At 41.9% G+C, this 22,016-nt stretch overlaps 1 protein-coding gene and 1 pseudogene across 8 annotated transcripts in view; one reads left to right on the top strand and one right to left on the bottom strand.

Annotated features, from left to right (window-relative positions):
• The window catches only part of P2RX7 (purinergic receptor P2X 7), a 65,292-nt gene that overhangs the window by 29,175 nt on the left and 14,101 nt on the right, over positions 1-22,016 (top strand). For 4 of the 8 annotated variants that reach the window (XM_053587255.1, XM_053587260.1, XM_053587258.1 and 1 more), the window contains 5 exons: positions 4,971-5,061; positions 7,207-7,272; positions 7,638-7,787; positions 9,524-9,625; positions 15,110-16,925. In XM_053587255.1, the coding sequence (XP_053443230.1) occupies positions 4,971-5,061; positions 7,207-7,272; positions 7,638-7,787; positions 9,524-9,625; positions 15,110-15,616 (916 nt within the window). In that variant the 3' untranslated portion in view covers positions 15,617-16,925. Of the gene's footprint in view, positions 1-4,970; positions 5,062-7,206; positions 7,273-7,637; positions 7,788-9,523; positions 9,626-15,109; positions 16,926-22,016 lie in introns of those variants that run through there. The other 4 variants (XR_008379426.1, XR_008379427.1, XR_008379425.1 and 1 more) reach the window with 2 other exon arrangements.
• On the bottom strand, positions 16,938-19,266 carry LOC128583212 (small nuclear ribonucleoprotein G-like; annotated as a pseudogene).

The raw sequence follows: 22,016 nt of genomic DNA, 5'->3' as shown, positions 1-22,016 counted from the left end.
AAAAAACTGGGAATCCCAAATGTTGGCAAGGAGGAGAGCAACTGGAACTCTCCTTCTTTCCCAGTGGAAGTGTGTAAAATGATAAACCACATTAAGGAATTATTGGGAAGTTTCTTATCAAGTTAAGCATACACGTACCCTGCAATTCAGAAATCCCACAATGCCATTCTCAGGAACAGGCTGAAATGAAAATATATGCCCACACAAAGATTCATACATGATTTTAACAGCAGCCTTATTCATAATAGCCAAAACCCAGGAACAACCCAAATGTCCAACAAGAGGTGAATAGATAAATAAATTGTGGTATAAATAAAACTACTTGGTATAAATCAAATAGGAACTAACCAATGCTACATTCAACAACATAGATCAATCAATCTCACAGACATTATATTGAGTAAAAGAAGCCATATCTTAATGAGTACACAATGATGCCGTTTATGTGAAGTTCAAGTCCTATCACTTATGATGATGGAAGACAGAACAGTGGTTGCTGACGCAGTGAGTGGGGCAGGAGGAGGTAGGAATTGACTGGAAAGAAGTACAAGAGAGTTTTCTGAGATGATGGAATGTTCTAGATTTTGATAGAGGTATAGATTATATGACATATTCATTTGCCTTAGGAGTTATGCACTTTGTTATATGCAAATTATTCCTCAGGGAAATACATGAACAAATCCAATAAGATCATTTCAGACGATGATAAGTTTCTGCAAAGGAAATCAAACAAGATAGCGTGATTGGGGAGATGTGTCCAGGGAAGAGAAATTGTATAGACAGGAGCCCATGTTATAGGAATCAATTTAGAAAAAATTTTAACTTCTCTAATTCGTTTTAGTATTTATGGGCTATACTAGTGATTCTCAAAGTGTGGTCCCAGCATCAGCATCACAGGGGAACTTGTTAGAAGGGCACATTCTCAGGCCCACTCTAGACCTACAAGTCATACATTCTGGGCAGGGGCTCGGCAACCTGTTTTCACAAGCCACCAGAGGAATTTGACGCTTGCTCAAGTTTAAGAACCACTAATTAGACCTTCCACACTCAAAATGTGATCCTGGAACCAGCAGCATCGTCCTTACCTGGGAATGTGTTATAATGCAAAACATTGGGCCCACCCTTGATTTACAGAAGCAAAATCTGTACCTTAACAGGACAGCAGTTTGAGAAATGCTGGTCTAGACCATATCGTCTACCATCCTAAACATGCTTTTTTCTTAGATGACTAGAAACATGCTTTTTTCTTAGATGACTTTTGTCTCTTCAACTGGGCTGCTACCTTCCTGGGGGAATGAAGAAAATGTCTGCTTAATGTGTGCAGGTGCGCAGGCTAGCGTACCCGGGAGTGAACACAGACACACACACACACACACACGTTCTTCCACTGCTTCCTAACACTCACGCTGGCATTTTTACTGACTTCTAGAGGGGTCTGCTCAAACAAACGGGTCTATTTATATTTTACTGTTTTGGCCTGCACAAAGTTTTAAAACTTGAGACATCTGACATAAAACTCTGGACTTCCTGCTTTCCTTATAAAAGTAAACCATCCTGTCTACATCCTCCACGGCAGCCATTCGCTGGAACTATCAGTGTTCCCCTTTAGAAAGGGCATGTGTTTTTAGGTTTGTCACTGTCCCTACTCCTTGTTGCCTTATACCTGGACAACATCACTCAGTTCTGTTATCTCCTGGCCACTACAGGCATCTGAGTTTGAAATCCTTGACATAAAGCCTGGCTGATGCCTTTTGTCTCCTATGGCTCAATGGTGTTTCATCAGGGCCCTGAAACTTCAATGAAGTAACTTTTTAATCATCCCCTGCTGCTCTGCTGAATAGGCTTATGGCCATTAGCAAGAAGAGAGGACAGGATCAGTGGTCCCCTGACTGCCCTTCCAGGCCATTTCTTTTAGCAGTCAGCAGAAACATGCCCAGCAATTACCAAACAGATGTTAGCAAATGTCCTTCAAGTCACTGAGCTAAGCCTAAGAACATTAACTCCTGGAGAGATCTGAGCTTTCTGAAGACCTAAGGTGTTATGACATTAATGTTCCTTTAGAACGAAGTGTTGGAGTATTTGTTGTCTAGAATAAGCACCAGAAGAAATTGTTGGCCAAAAATAAATTGTTGAGATCTGATGGGTAAGTGAACAAGCAATTTCAAATAGTTACACAAAAGAGAAGAAAATACCAGGTTATATGGGGTATACGAGAATATTTAACTTCCTAAAACACAGGAAGTTGAAGTTGATCACATTACAGAATTCTGTCCTTTGCAAAATGTCCTTATTCAGCAGACATGTGATTCTGTTTATTTACAGCATGTGTGAAGTAGGGCAGGCCTGAACAGAATGCATGATGCAGTTCTCAGGTCCAGAAGGGGTATGTGCCTGTATTAGTTTCCTGCGACTACTATAACAAAGTACCACAAATTTGGTGGCCTAAATAACAGAAATGTATTCTCTCACGGTTCCAGAGGCCAGCAGTCCAAGATCATGGTGTTAGCAGGGCTGCACTCTTGTGAAGCTCAATGGGAGGATTCTTTCTTGCCTCTTCCAGTTCTGGTGGCTCCAGACATTCCTTAATTTGTGGCTGCATCACTCTAGTCTCTGCCTCCATCTTCACATGGCCTTCTCCGCTGTTTCTCTATATCGTAAATCTCCCTGTCCTTTATCTTCTTTTTTTTTTTTTAGACAAAGTCTCACTCTGCAATGGCATCATAGCTTATAGTAACCTCACACTCTTGGCCTCAAGTGATCCTTCTGCCTCAGCCTCCCAAGTAGCTGGGACTATAGATGCCTACCATGATGCCCACTTAGTTTTTCTATTTTTAGTAGAGATGGGGGTCTCACTCTTGCCTGGGCTGGTCTCAAACTCCTGAGCTCAAGGGAACCACATGCCTCAGCCTCCCAGAGTGCTAGGATTACAGGCGTGAGCCACCTCGCCCAGTCACTCTCCTTTGTCTTCTAAGGAAACCATTTATTGGATTTAGAGCATACTCTAAATCCAGAATGAGACCATCTTGAGCTTCTTAACTTAATAACATCTGCAAAACTCTATTTCCAAGTAAGTTCATATTCCAAGGTGCTAAGGGGCTAGGTACTTGAACATATCTCCTTTGGGGGGCACTATGCAAATCATTACAATGTGCAAAAAAACATTCTTGTTCAGGGTCCAGTGTTCCTCAGACTGTGGCTCACTGACCACCTGCATCAGAGTCACCCGGTACCTTTATTGGAAATACAGATTTCTAGAAACAGCTTGGACTTTCTGAAATCACTCTTTGGAGGTGGGGCTCAGGAGTCTGCCTTTTGAATACACATCCCCCACCCCCAAGTGATTCTTGCTTTCAGTGTAAGAACCACTGTAACAAGGCCTTGAAAACAGAAATTCAAGTACCTAACTGTACAATGTTAACCTTCCCAGGCAAACCAACCTGCACTGGGAGAGAGTGACTACCCCCGGGGCACGCAGTGGTGAAACACGCTTGCATGTGTACTGAAATATAAATCACTCAGTTCAGCACAAGAAGAAAGAACTGTCTTGGAATGGGAATAATCAGATGCAAAGAAAATGAAACCCCTCTGGCCAGAAATAGGCATTGACGTGCCTGATAATATCCAACTGATCTCAGTGTCAGATTTTGACAGTTTTTTTTTTTTTAAGAGTTTCAGATGTTCCATACTATATTTTGGCAGAGCATTTGTCTCCTGTTTTCTCCTCTCCCCACACCTGTAAATAGATGGTGAATTAATATTTCAAAAAATATATATACCCTTATCTAAAACAATACCAAAAGGTGGTGAGAGGGAGGGATAGCTTTAAAAGTTTTATGAACCATGTGGTTTAAGCCTTCCTAATTTTTTTGGTTCTTTCTTTAAAAAAATTTTTTTTGAACCTTTCTAATTATTCATGAAAAATAAAATGTACCACTTTTCCTGACTATGGCATTGGTGAGAGCTGCATGTATGGGGTGATTGTGGTTTGTGCCTGGGTCTTCCATTATAAAGGTGACTGAGTGATGACACAGAGAGGTCAATGCCATTGAAAGAATTTATTATGTACATTTCCCAAGAGATGGGGCTGTGCTATGCCACACCACCCTGGGCAGGGCCATGGAGGAAGCACTAGGTTCAATCAAAAAGCAGAATCAAGGGGACAGAAGGTCCCAGAAACTTCTATGTTTTCCATGGTAAGGGCTGAGGGAACAGCTTAGGGTTGGCTAGGTTAAATAATTCTTGTGTGCTGTAGGTCATAGGGGTGGTCTCTAGTTGTCTGGCCTTGGCCTTAACTGGCCTTAAGGAGAAATCCTGGCATGGTAGGTGAGAGTTAGACAAAGAAAGTGGTTTGGGACATGAATTTGGGATTATCTGGAAGGTCTACAAGATGATTTTCTTACACTCACAAAAGCTGAATTGCAGGGGAGATGTAAACAACTTTGGTCTTTAGTTTTTGACCCTGTGATTAAAGGTTGCCAAATAGAAAAATACAGAATGTAAGAAAAGACTAAAAAAAAAAAAAAAAAGACTGCTGAGGCACACCTGTCCCCAATCCAGTAATGAGTATCTAAGATTCACCAATACTTCTGCTTCCCCTATCTTTGTTCTAGAAGCCAAATCTATTTCCCCCCTTAAGGAATTATCAGATTGCTTGAATTTATTTTTTTAATTTATCTGCTTATTAATTTTGTCTTGCTTACAAATTGTTCATTTTAATCTTAAATGAAAAGCTGATTTCCCATCAATCTGTGATGATACTAGTGGCTGGGGGCACAGGGGGAATCGTCCTGGTTCCACGTGATCAAAGAGGATAGTCTAGAGGGCTGGGTTGTGTTCTTCCCTCTGCCACTGCAGCAGAGCTAGAAGACAGAACAGGAGGACTAGGTTGGCTACTGGTTTGGTTTTTCCTTTCATAAAATACCAGCTTTTTGAAGAAAGCTTTATAAATATGGATCCTTTTCTTCCTACAGATATGCCAAGTATTATAAGGAAAACAATGTTGAAAAACGGACTCTGATAAAAGTCTTTGGGATCCGTTTTGACATCCTGGTTTTTGGCACTGTAAGTCTCTGCTCCCAGTCCCAGGCACCTCCTTCCTACGATTGTAGTCAATGAGTGAATGATTTTGGTCATAGTCATGTGTGACCACGTGTGAGATAAAAGAGGAAGAAGTTTCCGTGGAGTACTATCCACGAATAAGGTATCTGATGAGAACAAGAGTGGCACTGGAAACAATTCTTTTTTTTTTTTTTTTTGTAGAGACAGAGTCTCACTCTATGGCCCTCAGTAGAGTGCCGTGGCCTCACACAGCTCACAGCAACCTCCAACTCCTGGGCTTAAGTGATTCTCTTGCCTCAGCCTCCCAAGTAGCTGGGACTACAGGCACCCGCCACAACGCCCGGCTATTTTTTGGTTGCAGTTTGGCCGGGGCCGGGTTTGAACCCGCCACCCTCGGTATATGGGGCCGGCACCCTACCGACTGAGCCACAGGCGCCGCCCCGGCACTGGAAACAATTCTAATATTCAACTTTAAAAATACTCTGCACGGGGCGGTGCCTGTGGCTCAGTGAGTAGGGCACTGGCCCCATATGCCAAGGGTGGCAGGTTCAAACCCAGCCCTGGCCAAACTGCAACAAAAAAATAGCCGGGTGTTGTGGCAGGCGCCTGTAGTCCCAGCTGCTCGGGAGGCTGAGGCAAGAGAATCGCGTAAGCCCAAGAGTTAGAAGTTGCTGTGAGCCGTGTGAAGTCATGGCACTCTACCCGAGGGTGGTACAGTGAGACTCTGTCTCTACAAAAAAAAAATACTCTGCACAAGAGAGAGAGAGAGAGAGAGAGAGAGAGAGAGAGAGATCCCTCTGTAAAATCCAATAGAATCCTACTCAAATTGGCTTAGAAAAAGAAGTTCTTTTTTTTTAATGTGGTTCACATAACTGAAAAAAAAATTCAGGGGTAAATTTTAAGCTTCAGGAATGGCTAGATCCAGGTGTTCAAACAACAATATCATTAGGAGTCTACTTTCCTCCATTTCTTACATATGTTCTCCTCTGTCTTGGTATCATCCTTAGACTGGCCATCTCTATGTGGTAGCATCAGGTAGCTCCTTATATCTGACCAGTTAACAACCTCAATTATTATATTATTATTTTAGAGACAAGATCTTGCTCTGTCTTTCAGGCTGGAGTACAGTGGCATGATCATAGCTCACTGCATCCTCAAACTCCTGCTTCAGCTCTAGAGTAGCTAAGACTACAGATACCTACCACCACACCTGGATAATATTTTATTTTTGTAGAGACAAGGTTTTGCTGTGTTGCCCAGGATGGTCTCAAACTCTTGGGCTCAAGTGATTCTCCCACCTCAGCCTCCCAAAGTGCTGGGATTATAGGTGTGAGCCACCATGCCCTGCCAGCAACCTCAATTAAAAGAAAACACTTCTTTGCCAGAAGTTTGAGCAAAGGCCACAGGTAGATGCCATTGGGTCTGATTGGCCCGATATAGTGCACATGCCCACTGTTGAAGTAATCACTGTAACTGGAGTCATATCATACTCTCAACGGCTTATCTTGAACCAGTCCTGACCCAGCCCAGGGGCCAGAGGCCCTCACCACCAAACTATAGGGAATGAATATAAAGAGAGATGGATGTCCAAAATAAAACTGTGGTTCTGACTTCAGAAGAAGGGAAGAAGGGATGCCAAGTATGCAAAAAATCAAGATGCTATGACACCCTGCTTCACAGCATACTACTTATGTAACATAGTGATAAGCAGCACAAGAATTAATGAGGTATAGCTGATGGAGTGGAAAGACCATTGAGAATTAAATCCACAAGGCTACCCAATGGAAGAGTCTGTGCAAACATTCCTTCCCTCTGTTTCTGAAGTAATCTCACATCTCTTCTAGGGAGAGCTTGTCTGAAATCCTCACCTCAAATTAAAAAATAACAAATCTTCAGTGGTTCTCCTTTTAATGCGCAGGTCCCCGTGCTTGGTTATTTTAAATACCTATGGGCCAAGCACACCCTGGACCACAGAAACAGGGCAAATGACAGTCACAGTTTTGGTGTGTACAGTCTCTACCTCAGTGGGCACCTGTGTGCACTGATCAAAGTCACAGCCACTTCCTACTAGATCCAGCAAATGTGTATGAAAGCAAAAGAGTGTATCTCTGAATTTCAACCAAGTAAACTATCCTACTCTGTTTTCAGGGAGGAAAATTCGACTTTATCCAACTGGTCGTGTATATCGGCTCAACCCTCTCCTACTTTGGTTTGGTGAGAGATTCTCTTTCTCATGCTTTATGAAAATGATCTGGCAGGCGGTGCCTGTGGCTCAGTGAGTAGGGCACCAGCCCCATATACCAAGGGTGGCGGGTTCAAACCTGGCCCTGGCCAAACTGCAACAAAAAATAGCCAGGCGTTGTGGCGGGCGCCTGTAGTCCCAGCTACTTGGGAGGCTGAGGCAAGAGAATCGCCGAAGCCCAGGAGTTGGAGGTTGCTGTGAGCTGTGACACCACGGCACTCTACCGAGGGTGATAAAGTGAGACCCTGTCTCTAAAAAAAAAAAAGAAAGAAAGAAAATAAAATGATCTGGCAAAAAGAGGTTTCACTAACATGGTGCTCATCTGGGTTTTCCCCAGGCCACTGTGTTCATTGACTTTCTCATCAACACTTACTCCAGTAGCTGCTGTCGATCTCATATTTATCCCTGTTGCAAGTGCTGTGAACCCTGTGTGGTCAATGAATACTACTACAGGAAGAAGTGTGAGTCCATTGTGGAGCCAAAGCCGGTAAGTCATGCTGTGCTTGTAGGACACCCAAATACTCAAGGTTCCATTATATCACTGAAAAGTTTACAAAAATTGAGCCAAAATCACAGGTTGGGCAAGTCTCTGGCATCTACTTCAATCGACCATCTCTCAGATAAAATCCATGGTCTTGGAGAAGAACAGAAACAAAAGTAGAGAGGCAAGATGTAGGGAAGACAAATTTTTAAGTTCCAAGGACTTGTGAATTTTGTCATTTATTAAATTGGTACAGCCAAAAAAAAAAAAAAATAGCACGATGACTTTAGAGAACAATTTGGCAGTGATTAATAACACTTAAATGGGACATACTTCCTAGCCTGGCATTTACACTTCTCCATATGTGCCCTAGACAGACTCTCACATTGGTATCCAAGCAGTACACATGTACAAGATGTTCACTGCAGCACTGATTATTAAGTTATTATTAGTAAATTATTATTAACAATGAAGAAATAGCATCTACCCAAATGTCCAACGGGTGAGTGGTGAAAGAAACTATGATAACCCCCTAGTACAGAATACCAAGCACCAGTTTAAAAGAATGAGGTATGCAATAATAGCCAACATTTACACAGCACTTCATTCAATATTCACAACAACCCTATACATATGGGCCACTATTATCTCTTTCTATAGAAAAGACACACCCAAGGTTAAATAATTTGCCCAAAGTCATACAGCTACCCTGTTTCCCCGAAAATAAGACATCCTCCAAAAATAAGACCTACTTACAGGAAAGATAAGACGTCCCCGAAAATAAGACCTAGCGCATCTTTGGGAGCACACCTTAAAATAAGACACTGTCTTATTTTCGAGGAAACAGGGTAGTAAGTGGCAGAGCTGAAATTCCAGCATAGGCAAGCTGGTTTGGGGATCTATGTCCATAAACACTGAGTTACAAGAACTTCCATGAGTAGATATCTAAGCCATTTTGTTGACAGGGGAAAGAAACAAACTTTAGAACAATATGTATGGTATGATATATAGGTTAAAAACTACATTTACATATATATGTGTGTGGGTATACACATGTATGCAAAAGGTACTGAATACACACTAAAGTGGTGATGAGGTTGCTTCTGGAAAGGAGCCAGGGGTAGAGGAGTAGTTGCAGGAATTTTAGCCTATCTCTATTGTTTTGATTTGATTAATTTGGACTTTACTAAGCAGGTCCTCTATACTCAACACCATGATTCCCAAACAGACAAATCCCTGGTACTTAAAAACAAAGAGAGTTTTCCCTCATCTAAGAACACTATTGTCCTTTCCAACAGCTGAAATCACAGTTCATTGTCCATTGTCCACATATTCACAATCTGAAATGAAAGTTCATCTTTGCAGCTAAAAATAATCACCATTTCGTGGCCTAACATGGGATCTAATGGAAAATCTAATTTCTGGAGATATCTAACCTAGAGTAACTAAAATTGAGAGAATACAACAAAGGAATTTTACACAGTGCTTAGGAGACCTAAAAACGTTAAGCAGTAGTCTGTGGCTATGCTGAATCTACAAGTTAAGCACATGAGGTTCCATTTCTGATTTACTTTTAAGCTCAGAAATTATTCATCCTTGGCCAGCAAGAGCTTTTGGTTAGTTGTTCAACAGTTTGTCATTTGCTACATGGAAATAACAGTTGCTTTTAGATGTGTTATAGATAGGCAATTCTTGATAATTCTACATAAAAGTGAGTAAACTTTTTAACTTTCTTTTCCTAGACATTAAAGTATGTGTCCTTTGTGGATGAGTCCCACATTAGGATGGTGGACCAGCAGCTACTTGGGAAAAGTCTACAACATGTTAAGGGCCAAGAAATCCCAGTAAGTTAAAATATTGTCCTTGTTTCAAAAAGAAAATTTACTATTAAATATAAACACATCTGGAAATTTATACAAGTTGTGAGTGATAAGTTTTTATGCTGGGTGCAGGGGTTCATGCCTGTAATCCTAGAACTCTGGGATACCAAGGCAGGCAGATCACTTGAGCTCAGGAGTTCAAGACCAGCCTGAGCAAGAGTGAGACCCCGTCTCTAAAAATAGCCGGGCATTGTGGCAGGTGCCTGTAGTCCCAGGTACTCAGGAGTCTGAGATGAGAGGATCACTTGAGCCCTGGAGTTTGAGGTTGCTGTGAGTTATGATGCCATGGCATTCTACCCAGGGCAACAAAGTAAGACTGTTTTTAAAAAAACAAAACTGATGAGTTTTAACTAAATAAACATACTCATATAACCAGCACCCAGATGAAAACATTTACCATGACTAGTAGAAGTCTCTTTTATGCTTCCATCCAATCACTGTGCCTCCTTAAAAGTAGTCATTATCCTGTATCCAAAGATTAATTTTACTTCTTCTAGAATTTTATAAAAACCAAATCTTATAGTGTACTATATGAAGATACTCCCCAGATACTCTGTTCACTATCTGGTTTCTTTCACTCAACATTATTCTCATGAGAGTCATTCATGATGTTGCATATAGCAACAGTTCATTCTCACTGCTGTATAATTTCCACTTTATAAACATCCAATTTATTTATCCATTTATTTATCCATGGACATTTGGGTAGTTTCCAGTTTGGAGCTAATACCAGTAATGCTGGTATGGTAAACATATGGCACTCTGTTGGGTGACTACCTAAGAGTGGAACTGCTGAGTCATAAGGCAGGCATATGTTCAATTTTAGAAGACACTAACAAACAGTTCTCCAAAGCTGTTGTTCTATTATAATTCACACTCTTCCCCGAAATTCTGGTTGCAGTCTATTTTCATTAACTGTATTAGTTTCCCAGGGCTGCCCTAATGAATTGGCACAAATAAGATGGCTCAAAACAACAGAAATTTATTCTGTCCCCAGTTCTAGAAGCTACAAGTCTGAAATCAAGGCGTTGGCAGGGCCCTGTTCCTTCTGGAGGCTCTAGGGAAAAATCCTTCCTTGCCTCTTCCTAATGTCTAGTGTTTATGACATTGGCTAGGGATCTCCAGTACAATACTGAACAGAGGTGGTAGTAGTAGGCACCTTTGTCTCATTCTCTATCTCAAGGAGAAACCTTTTTATGTTTCACTATTCATTATAGTATTAACTTTTTTTTTTTTGAGACAGAGCCTCAATCTGTTGCCCTGGGTAGAGTGCCGTGGATCACAGCTCACAGCAACCTCCAACTCCTGGGCTCAATTGATTCTCCTGCCTCTGCTTCCCAAGTAGCTGGGACTACAGGTGCCTGCCACAACGCCTGGCTATTTTTTTTTTGGTTGCAGCTGTCATTGTTGTTTGACAGGCCCGGGCTGGATTCGAATCCGCCAGCTCAGGTGTATGTGGCTGGCACCTTAGCCGCGTGAGCCACAGGCGCTGAGCCTGTAGTATTAACTTTTTAAGATTGCTCTACTAGATCAAGAAAATTCTCTTCTGCCAGCCATGGTGGCTCATGACTGGAATCCTAGCAGTCTGGGAGACTAGGCCAGGTGGATTGCCTGAGCTCAGGACTTTGAGACCAGTCCGATCTAGAGCTAGACACTGCCTCTAAAAATAGCCAGGCATCGTGGCAGGTGCCTGTAGTCCCAACTACTTGGAAGGCTGAGGCAAGAGAATCACTTGTGCCCAAGAGTTTGAGGTTGCTGTGAGCTATGACACCATGGCACTCTACCCAGGATGACAGAGTGAGACTCTGTCTCAAAAAAAAAAGAAAGAAAATAATCTGTTGTTCCTAGTTTGATAAGAATGTTATCATCAATAGATATTAAATTTTTTAAAAAGTCTGCTGCTTTTGAAACGATCAATAAGTTCTCTAATTTTGTTCTGTTAGGCTGTGATTTACACTGATTGATTTGCAGTGATTAAGCCAAACTTGCATTCCTGAAATAAACTCAATTTGAATGTGATGTACTATTCTTTATGTTTATTGCTGGATCCAGTTTGTTAATATTTAGTATTTTTATATTTCTTCTTGAAAGAGACTAGCCAAAATTTTTCAATTCTTGTAATGTCTTTGTTGGGACTGTGTAAAAAGTAAAATACAGTTATATATCACTTAACAACTGGCATAAGTTCTGAGAAATGCATCGTTAGGTAATTTGGTTGTTGTGCTAACATTAAAGAGTGCATTAACACAAACCTAGGTGGTAGTTACACAGCTAGGCTAGACAGTACAGCCTGTTGCTTCTAAGCTACAAACTTATACAGCATATTACTTCAGTGACTACTGTAGGCAATTAAAACACAGTGGTATTTATGTATCCAAACCTATCTAAACATAGAAAAGGTACAGTAAAAATATGGTACAAAAGGCTGGGCACGGTGGCTCATACCTGTAATCCTAGTGCTCTGGGAGGCTGAGGTGGGAGGATTGCTTGAGTTCAGGAATTTGAAACCAGCCTGAAAAAGAACAAGACCCCATATGAAAAAGAGAAAAATTGGGCAACCCATTCGGGACCCATTCCATTGTGTTGGAAGCTAATAAACTATCACTCTATTGTTTAAAAAAAAATTAGAAAAATTTAGCTGAGTGTGGTGGCACATGCTTGTAGTCCCAGCTACTGGGGAGGCCAAGGCAGGAGGATTGCATGAGCCCAAGAGTTTGAGGTTCCTGTGAGGTATGACAACACCACTGCACTCCAGTCCAGGTGACAGTGCAAGACTCTCTCAAAAAAAGAAAAAAAAAGTATAAAAGATAAAAAATGGTATACCTGTAAAAGGCACTTAGAATGAATGGAGTTTTCAGAACTGGAAGTTGCTCTGGAGAGTTAGTGAGTGTGACTAGGACATTACTGTACACTACTGCAAACTTTATAAACACTGGACACTTAAGGCTATTATAATTTGTAAAAATATATTTTTCTTTTTCACTAAAAAAGTAATCTTAACTTATTGTAACTTTTTTTTTTTTTGACCCAGAGTCTCACTCTGTTGCCCCAGTCTAGAATGCCATGGTGTCAGAGCTCATTGTAATGCCAAACTCCTGGGGTCAAGCAATAACTCTTGCCTCAGCCTCCCTGAATAGCTGGGACTACACCTGTGCACCACCACATTGGGATAGTTTTCTATTTTTAGTAGAGATGAGGTCTCACTCTTGCTCACACTGGTCTCAAACTCCTGGGCTCAAGCAATCCTCCTGCCTTGGCCTCCCAGAGTGCTAGGATTACAGGTGTGAGCCATCCGGCCCAGCCTACTGTAACTTTTTTTACTTTATAAACTTTTAAAAAATTGTTTTATTTTTATTTTTATTATTTGAGACAGAGTCTCACTATGTCACCCTCAGTAGAGTGCTGTGACATCATAGCTCACAACAACCTTAAACTCTTGGGCTTAAGCGATTCTCTTGCCTCAGCCTCCCAGGGAGCTGGGACTACAGGTGCCCACCACAACCCCTGGCTATTTTTTATTGCAGTTATCATTGTTGTTTAGCTGACCTGGGCTGGGTTTGAACCTGCCAGCCTCAGTGTATGTGGCTGGCACCAGAACCACTGTGCTACGGGCACTGAGCCAACTTCTAAATTTTTAAAAACTTTTTCTTTTTTTTTTTTTTTTGGTTGGAGCTGGGTTTGAACCCGCCACCTCCGGCATATGGGACCGGCGCCCTACTCCTTGAGCCACAGGCGCTGCCCAATTTTTAAAAACTTTTTGATTCTTATAATAACTCTTAGCTTAAAACACAAACATTTTGTACAGCTGTACGAAAATATTTTCTTTCTTTATATCCTTATTTTATAAGCTTTTTTCTATTTTTAATTTTTTTCCCCTTTTTAGACTTTTTTGCTAAAAAACAAGACACAAACACACATAATATCCTAGGCCTACACAAGCTCAGGATCATCAATTTCACTGACTTCTACCTCCACATCACTGGAAGGTCTTCATGGACAATAATACACACGGAGCTCTCACCTCCTATGAGAACAATGCCATCTTTAGGACTACCTCCTGAAGGACCCATCTGAGGCTGTTTTACGTTAACTAATTTTTTTTTTTTTTTTTTGTAGAGACAGAGTCTCACTTTATGGCCCTCGGTAGAGTGCCGTGGCCTCACACAGCTCACAGCAACCTCCAACTCCTGCGCTTAAGCGATTCTCTTGCCTCAGCTTCTTAAGTAGCTGGGACCACAGGCGCCCACCACAACGCCCGGCTATTTTTTGGTTACAGTTTGGCTGGGGCTGGGTTTGAACCCGCCACCCTCGGTACATGGGGCCGGCGCCTTACCAACTGAGCCACAGGTGCTGTCCACTAATTTTTTTTTTATAACGTAGAAGCAGTATGCTCTAAAATAACAATACAAAAGCACAGCTATGAATATTCATGTTCATTCCTCCCAGGGATGAAAGCTACTCGACAGGATGATTAGGATAAGAGGGGACACCTACACTGAGGCCTGAATTTTCTTTTTTTTTTTTTTTTTGTGGTTTTTGGCCAGGGCTGGGTTTGAACCCGCCACCTCCGGCATATGGGACCGGCACCCTACTCCTTGAGCTACAGGTACTTTCCAAATCTGTGAAGGGGAGACAAAGATATCTCATGAGGTTCTTCAGGCTTAAGTGAGGCAATGCTTACAAAGCACAAGCATGTTCCTGATACACATATTTAATCAGCGAAGGGTACCATAATCAATGATGTACTGTGAAGTGTAATTTTGTAAGTTAATAATAGAATTAAAGAAACCAAATTCCTGGGGTTCATCCTTACTGATGGTGTTGTTTTTTTGGTTTTTTTTTGAGACGGAGTCTCACTTTGTTACCCTCAGTAGAGTGCCATGGTGTCATTGCTCATAGCAATCTCAAATCCTTGGGCTCAAGAAATTCTGGGTGGCTCCTGTGACTCAAAGGAGTAGGGTGCCGGCTCCATATACCGGAGGTGGCAGGTTCAAACCTGGCCCTGGCCAAAAATTGCAAAAAAAAAAAAAAATAGCCGGGCATTGTGGCGGGTGCCTGTGGTCCCAGATACTTGGGAGGCTGAGGCAAGAGAATCGCTTAAGCCCAAGAGCTGGAGGTTGCTGTGAGCTGTGACGCCACAGCACTTCTACTGAGGGTGACATAGTGAAACTCTTGTCTCAAAAAAATAAATAAATAAAAATAAAATTAAAAAGAAAAAGAAAAGAAAGAAATTCTCTTGCCTCAGCCTCCGAAGTAGCTGGGACTATAGGAACCTGCCATGATGCCTGGCTATTTTTAAAGACAGGGAGTCTCACTTTTGCTCAGGCTGGTCTCGAACCCGTGAGCTCAGGCAATCCACCCACATCGGCCTCCCATAGTGCTAGGATTACAGACGTGAGCCACCTCACCCAGCTATTACTGATGCTTTTGGATACTTGACTTTTTCAGAGACCCCTAATGGACTTCACAGACTTGTCCAAGCTCCCCCTGACTCTCCATGACCCACCCTCCCCACCCTCCATTCCTGGACAAGCAGAAGAGATGCAGCTGCTTCACAAAGAGGCTACTCCTAGGTCCAGGGACAGCCCGGGATGGTGCCAGTGCGGAAGCTGCCTCCCATCCCAACTCCCTGAGAGTCATAGGTGTCTGGAGGAGCTATGCTGCCGGAAAAAGCCAGGAGCCTGCATCACCACCTCAGAGCCATTCAGGAAGCTCATCCTGTCCAGACATGTCCTGCAATTCTTTCTGCTCTACCAGGAGCCCCTGCTGGCACTAGATGCAGAGTCCACCAACAACCGGCTGCGGCACTGCGCCTACAGGTGCTACACCAGCTGGCGCTTCGGCTCCCAGGATGTGGCTGACTTTGCCATCCTACCCAGCTGCTGCCGCTGGAGAATTCGGAAAGAGTTTCCCAAGAGCAAAGGGCAATATAGTGGTTTTACAAGTCCCTACTGACAGCATGGGGCTGCAGCAGTCATATTTTAGTTACCTTTGCCATCAGCTTGAACTTCACCTGCAAAGACCTATGGCCGAATTTTCAGCTAAGGAGAAATGAGCTTTTATCTCATATAGTTCTAATACGTATCTGAGAGCAGAGTGGCCGGGTTAAACAAACAAACCAACAAACAAGAATTCCTTTGCATGGGCTGAGTGAATACATTCAGATGTATGTCTCAACTCCCTAGGAAGTTGTATGATTCTAGGCATTTAACCTCCATACCTCTGGCTCCTCATTATCCAACCTACTATCTCAAAGATAATCATGAGGACAAATTGAGACACTATTCATGAACTGTCTGTCTTGTTAACATGTAAAGAGCTACATGGATGCAAAACATCTCAGTATGAGGTCAGACTAAGATAATGTCCAACTAAGAACAAACCCTTTGGTCCTGGTTGGACAATGTGAAAGATTAAAAGTGGCCCCAAATTCTCTGACACTCATCCCTCAAAACCTGAGGGTTTTGTCTCCTCCGGGTGAGAATGGGCAGCTCTTACGGCTTTACCCAATAGCGAAAGTGACACAGTGTCAGTTTTAGGATCTTTGTCTTAAGAGGCTGGCAATTTCCACTTCCTGTCACTTGGAACTCTTGCAGTTGGAGAAACCAGCCCCCATGTAAAAGTCCTCCTGTCCTGAGACCACCCTGCTGTGAAGAAGCTCAAGCAGCCATGTGCAAGGAGAGTGCCTGACCAACCCCAACTTTCAAGCCATCCAAACATTGTCACCAGATACAAGAGAGAAGTTTTCAGGTGATTCTGGGCCCTACCAACATAGGACTGACCCTCCATGAGACATTCCAAGTGAGAACTGCCCTGTCAATCCAGAAAGTCAGACTGCTGTCTTAAGTCATTAAGCTTTGAGGTTGTTTGTTACATGGCAACAGATAACTGAGACAGAGAACAAGCTTGATGAGTGTGGACATAGACCTTCCCTGGCTCTAATACTCTTTGGGAGCCAAGACCAACCCTGGAGCCCCTTAGGAACTTAGGCTTCTACTGGATAGTTCTTGAATGGCTACTGACCAAATCAGGTAATGCACCAAACCAGCCCCAGAATCTATCAACTGTAAGTTATCCGGCACATTCCAATCTTCATCACAATTCTTTAACTGGAAATAACCAAAATGCTGCCTTTATTGCTTTAACATCCTATACTTCACAGCCAATTAGAATTGATATAATTTGGATGCTACTTCAAAAGCAACCCACGCCCAAACCTTTACCACTTCTATATATCAACCACTAAGAATATGAAAATGAATAGTTGTGGCTAAGAATATGAAAATGAATAGTTGTGGGTTTTAGGATTCTCTATCAGAGTTTCCTTTTCAGGGTTTGTTTTGTTTTGTTTACTATTGGAAAAGTTTATTTAACAAAAAATTGAATATGAAAATATACAAGACCCAGGTGGCGCCTGTGGCTCAAGGAGTAGGGCGCCGGTCCCATATGCCGGAGGTGGCGGGTTCAAACCTAGCCCCGGCCAAAAACCAAAAATAAATAAATAAATAAATAAATCTATATAAAAAAAAAAAAGAAAGAAAATATACAAGACCCAATTTTGACGTCATTCATAATAAAACAGGCTCATTGGAGAGGGGACATGGATTTCTCTGCTGAACGGCCATTATTTATACTCGTTCCAAGGCCTTTCACATGATGATACTATTTCCTCATATTACCACCATTCCAATATTGGTCTGTTGCCCACTAGTTGCCATCTCCACACATTCATCTATCAGAAGATTCATAAAGGGATCAAAGCCCTACAATATTCCTTGGATATGTCTGCCCCCATTTAATTTCAATGATAACTTCTTGCCCACAAATTTTTTTAGCTCGGGAAGGTGAGCTTTGCTCATGGTAAATACTTCACTGGATCAAAGATGATCAGAAATGTAATTCCTTTTCATGGTTTTGTTTCAAGAGTTGACAGTTTCTTTCTTTCTTTTTTTTTTTTTTTTGAGACCAAGTCTCACTATGTCACCCTAGGTAGAGTGCTGTGGCGTCACAGCTCACAGCAACCTCAAACTCTGTGCTCAAAAGATTCTCTTGCCTCAGTCTCCCAAGTAGCTGGGACCACAAGCTACTTTTGTTGTTGTTGTCATTGTTATTTAGCAGGCCAGGGCTAGGTTCAAACCTGCCAGCTTCGGTGTATGTAGCTGATGCCATAACCACTGTGCTACAAGCGCCAAGCCAAGAGTTGACAGTTTCTAAACAGCTAAGAATAAACAACTTATAGACCACTACTAAATACTGTGACTTGTGAATGATCTCTGAGTTTTCAATACATACTCTAAGATTTTGATAACTTTTTAAAAACCAGAAGCTTTCTACTGTATTAATGTAAAATAGCATGAATAAAAACTTTTTTTTAGCGACACGGTCTCACTCTGCATCCCAGGTGGTCTTGAACTCTTACTATCAAGTGCTCCTCCCAATCCACTGGGATTACTAACATAAGCCACCACACCTGGCCAAGAAAAATCTTCTTTTTCTTTTTTTTTTTTTTTTTTGAGACAGGGTCTCACTTTGTCACCTGGGCTGGAGTGCAGTGGCATCATCATAGCTCGTTGAAACCTCAAGTTCAGTGATCCTTTTGCCTCAGTCTCCCATGTAGCTGGGACTACAGTCATGTATCACCATGCCCAGCTAATTTTTCTATTTCTTTTGTAGAGACAGGATCTCACTCTTGCTCAAGCTGGTCTTGAACTCCTGGCCTCAAGCGATCCTCCTGCCTCAGTCTCCCAAAGTGCTGGGATTACTGGCATAAGCTACCGCATCTGGCCAAAACCCTTTTTTTGATACAGGATTTGATGTGGCTTTAAACTCAGGAATCAAGTTAATTATGCCAGATTGAACTTTTGTTTTTACTAGCTTTTTAGAGATATTTTTGAAAAGTGGATTATATACGATTTCTTTGAAATTAAAGTTTTTTACTTTAATTCTATATAACTGTACAGGTTTCCACTCTGATGGCCTTTGGGCCCTTACTACCTTTATTTTTGGTGTCTTATTGCTAGTGTGTTTCTGTCACCTCCAAGAGGCCCCAGATGGAGTCAGAACTTGGAATGACAAATAATCACTGGATCCATCTACTGTTTTCCTTCACCTTCCCCACTGATGCTCTGGGCAAGAGGGTGATGTGTTACTTCAACTGTGTGTGTAAAATGTCTGACACTTCCTACAACAATAGGGATCATCTTTGTATTCTTATTTTTAGTCTACTACATAAAATAATGTCATCACCATAGGCAATGAGAGTCACATTTTGTAGGATCTGTTTTCTTCTTATGATATGGTAATTGCACAGTATCCTCTGCCTCATCTCTGTGGCAGAAGGTTCACGATCTACTTTCTTGCTATAGATGGCTGAGTTCATGTAGAACTGGTAATAGAATTGCATTTCTCTTTTTAAAAGGGAACAATTTTTGGAATGCTTCCTGATTCTAGTTTGGCAGTGTAGCTGTTCTTAACATGACTGTTTTGATAATAAAAAGTGATGTATAATTTGTTTAAGTCTTCTTTTTACTTCCTTTTTTCAGAAGGTCCCCAAATCATAGTTAACTTGTTTGTTGACATACTCATGCAATAATAGTCATTTAGGCACTAAGCAGAGACCAATGATATATAACGTTGCTGTTCTCATGGAAATAAGAAGAGATGGATGTTAATCAAATAATTCAAGCAAATGTAATTTTTCAACTTGTGATAAATATCACAAGACGAAGGGGAAGAAGGCAAATGATGCTCTGAAAGACTATAATGGGTGAGTTTGACCTATTTGGAAAGATCAGAGGAGTCCTATCTGAGGAAGGAATGTTTTAGCTGAAATTTAAATATGAGCAGGGAAGGGAAGTGCATACTAGGCAGAGGCGATAGCATGTGCAAAAGTCCTGGGGCATAAAAAGCATAGCAGGTTTACATAATTTAAAGGAGATCTGTGTGACTGTACCATACATAGTACAGGAAAGTAAGGCATGAGTCGAGGCTAGTCAGGCAGGCACTAAGCTCTAGAGAGCCTTTTAGACCATGTAAAGAACTTGTCTTTATCCTCAGACAAGTGGGGAGCCAGTTGGGTTTTAAATAGGAGCCCGGAAAGATCATATTTGATTTTTATTTGTTTGTTTGTTTATTTATTTAGACACAGAGTCTCACTTTGTTGCCCTAGGTAGAGTGCCATGGCATCATAGCTCATAGCAATCTCAAACTCTTGGGCTAGAGCAATCCTCTTGTCTCAGTCTCCCAAGTGCTGGGACTACAAGCACCCACTACAACACCCAGCTAGTTTTTCTTTCTTTCTTTCTTTCTTTCTTTCTTTCTTTCTTTCTTTCTTTCTTCTTTCTTTCTTTCTTTCTTTCTTTCTTTCTTTCTTTCTTTCTTTCTTTCTTTCTTTCTTTCTTTCTTTCTTTCTTTCTTTCTTTCTTTCTTTCTTTCTTTCTTTCTTTCTTTCTTTCTTTCTTTCTTTCTTTCTTTCTTTCTTTCTTTCTTTCTTTCTTTCTTTCTTTCTTTCTTTCTTTCTTTCTTTCTTTCTTTCTTTCTTTCTTTCTTTCTTTCTTTCTTTCTTTCTTTCTTTCTTTCTTTCTTTCTTTCTTTCTTTCTTTCTTTCTTTCTTTCTTTCTTTCTTTCTTTCTTTCTTTCTTTCTTTCTTTCTCTTTCATTTTTGAGACAAGAGTCTCACTTTGTCACCCTTAGTAGAGCGCAGTGGTGTCACAGCTCAAAGCATCCTCCAACTTTTAGGCTCAAGTGCCTAAGCCTCCCAAGTAGCTGGGGCTACAGGCACCTGCCACAATGCCTGGCTGTTTTTTGTTGCAGTTGTCATTGTTGGTTAGCTGGTCCGGGCTGGGTTCGAATCTGCCAACTCTGGTGTATGTGGCTAGGGCTGAGCTACAGGCGCCAAGCCAGTTTTTCTATTTTTAGTAGAGACAGGGTCTTACTCTTGCTCAGGTTGGTCTCAAACTCTTGAGCTCAAGCAATCCACCCACCTCTGCCTCCCAGAGTGCTAGGATTACAAGTGTGAGCCACCACACCTGGCCTCATATTTGATTTTTTAAAGACTACTTTAATCGCTGTGTGGAAAATGAAGTAGGAGTGGTGGTAGCTATGGTTTTAATTTTCATGAAAATATGCAGCCAAATGGAATGATTCTCTTTTTCTCCTCCTTTTTCCTCAGGGAAAGTCACAAAAAGACTGGCAGCAAGAAAAAAGGAGGAAAAGCTTCAGTGTGCCTGGAATTTTAGAATAGTTCCTAATGTAGTAGGGGGGAGACCACTTACTGAGTTTCAAGTCCGGGGCAGGAGAATATTAATTGAGGAAAAAGGAGCAGTCAATGGGACCCACGGAGGTTTTCCACTCTGTGGTGTAAGGCCCAAAATTAAGGACCAATATTATGTGCTGCCTTGACATCTGATGAAATTGGGAGAGCCAAAAATGGCCTAACCACAAGTTCCTCTCCCCAGTTCTCCTTTAGAAAAGATCATTCAAACGACCTTCCTTATCAGACTAAATGCACCTCCTGCTTATTTCTGAGAAGAAAGTTTGAGTTTCCTGCCAACCTATCGAATTACCCAAATGAGCCAATCACATCTTCCCGTGGGGACCAGGGACACCTCACCCTCTTGATGCTACAGAGCCTGACCCCCCACTGCCAGTGGTTGTTCACTCTGCTCCTGAGCACAACTCCCACGTGACCCTGCATGGCACATGTTGTCTTCCTCCCAAGCTGTTAGTATATGTGAGTGATAAATTGTCACCAATCTCATCTGGCCAGCACTGGGTATTCAGTCATCCCTTTAACCCTAGGGTAGGACCTGGGAATCCCTCCCTCACCAATAAGGTTAAGAGGAGGTGATTAAAACATCCCTAATTACAGGCCAATCAGAAACCCTAAAGCAATCCTCCCTCAGTTTTTCTATTTTTTAGTAGAGATGGGGTTTCACTTTTGCTCAGGCTAGTCTCGAACTTGTGAGCTCCAGCTATCCACCCACCTCAGCCTCCCAGAGTGCTAGGATGATAGGCGTGAACCACCATGACTGGCCTCACTTTTTTTTTGGAGACAGAGTCTCACTCTTGCCCTAGGTAGAGTGCCATGGCATCACAGCTTACAGCAACCACAAACTCTTGGGCTTAAGCAATCCTCTTGCCTCAGCCTCCCAAATAGCTGGTACTACAACTCCCAGCTAGTTTTTCTATTTTTAGTAGAGATAGAATCTCGCTCTTGCTGAGGCTGATCTCCAACTCCTAAGCTCAAGCAACCCACCCACCTTGGCTTCCCAGAGTGCTAGGATTAATTACAGGCATGAGCTATAGCGCCCAGTCTTCTTTCACTTTTACTGTGATCTTTTAGTTTCCTGTTTTC

Source organism: Nycticebus coucang, chromosome 4 (genome assembly GCF_027406575.1).
Source record: "Nycticebus coucang isolate mNycCou1 chromosome 4, mNycCou1.pri, whole genome shotgun sequence".
Classification (NCBI taxonomy): domain Eukaryota; kingdom Metazoa; phylum Chordata; class Mammalia; order Primates; family Lorisidae; genus Nycticebus; species Nycticebus coucang.
Note: the sequence above shows the minus strand (reverse complement) of the source record. Positions and strands in the feature narration are given on the sequence as shown.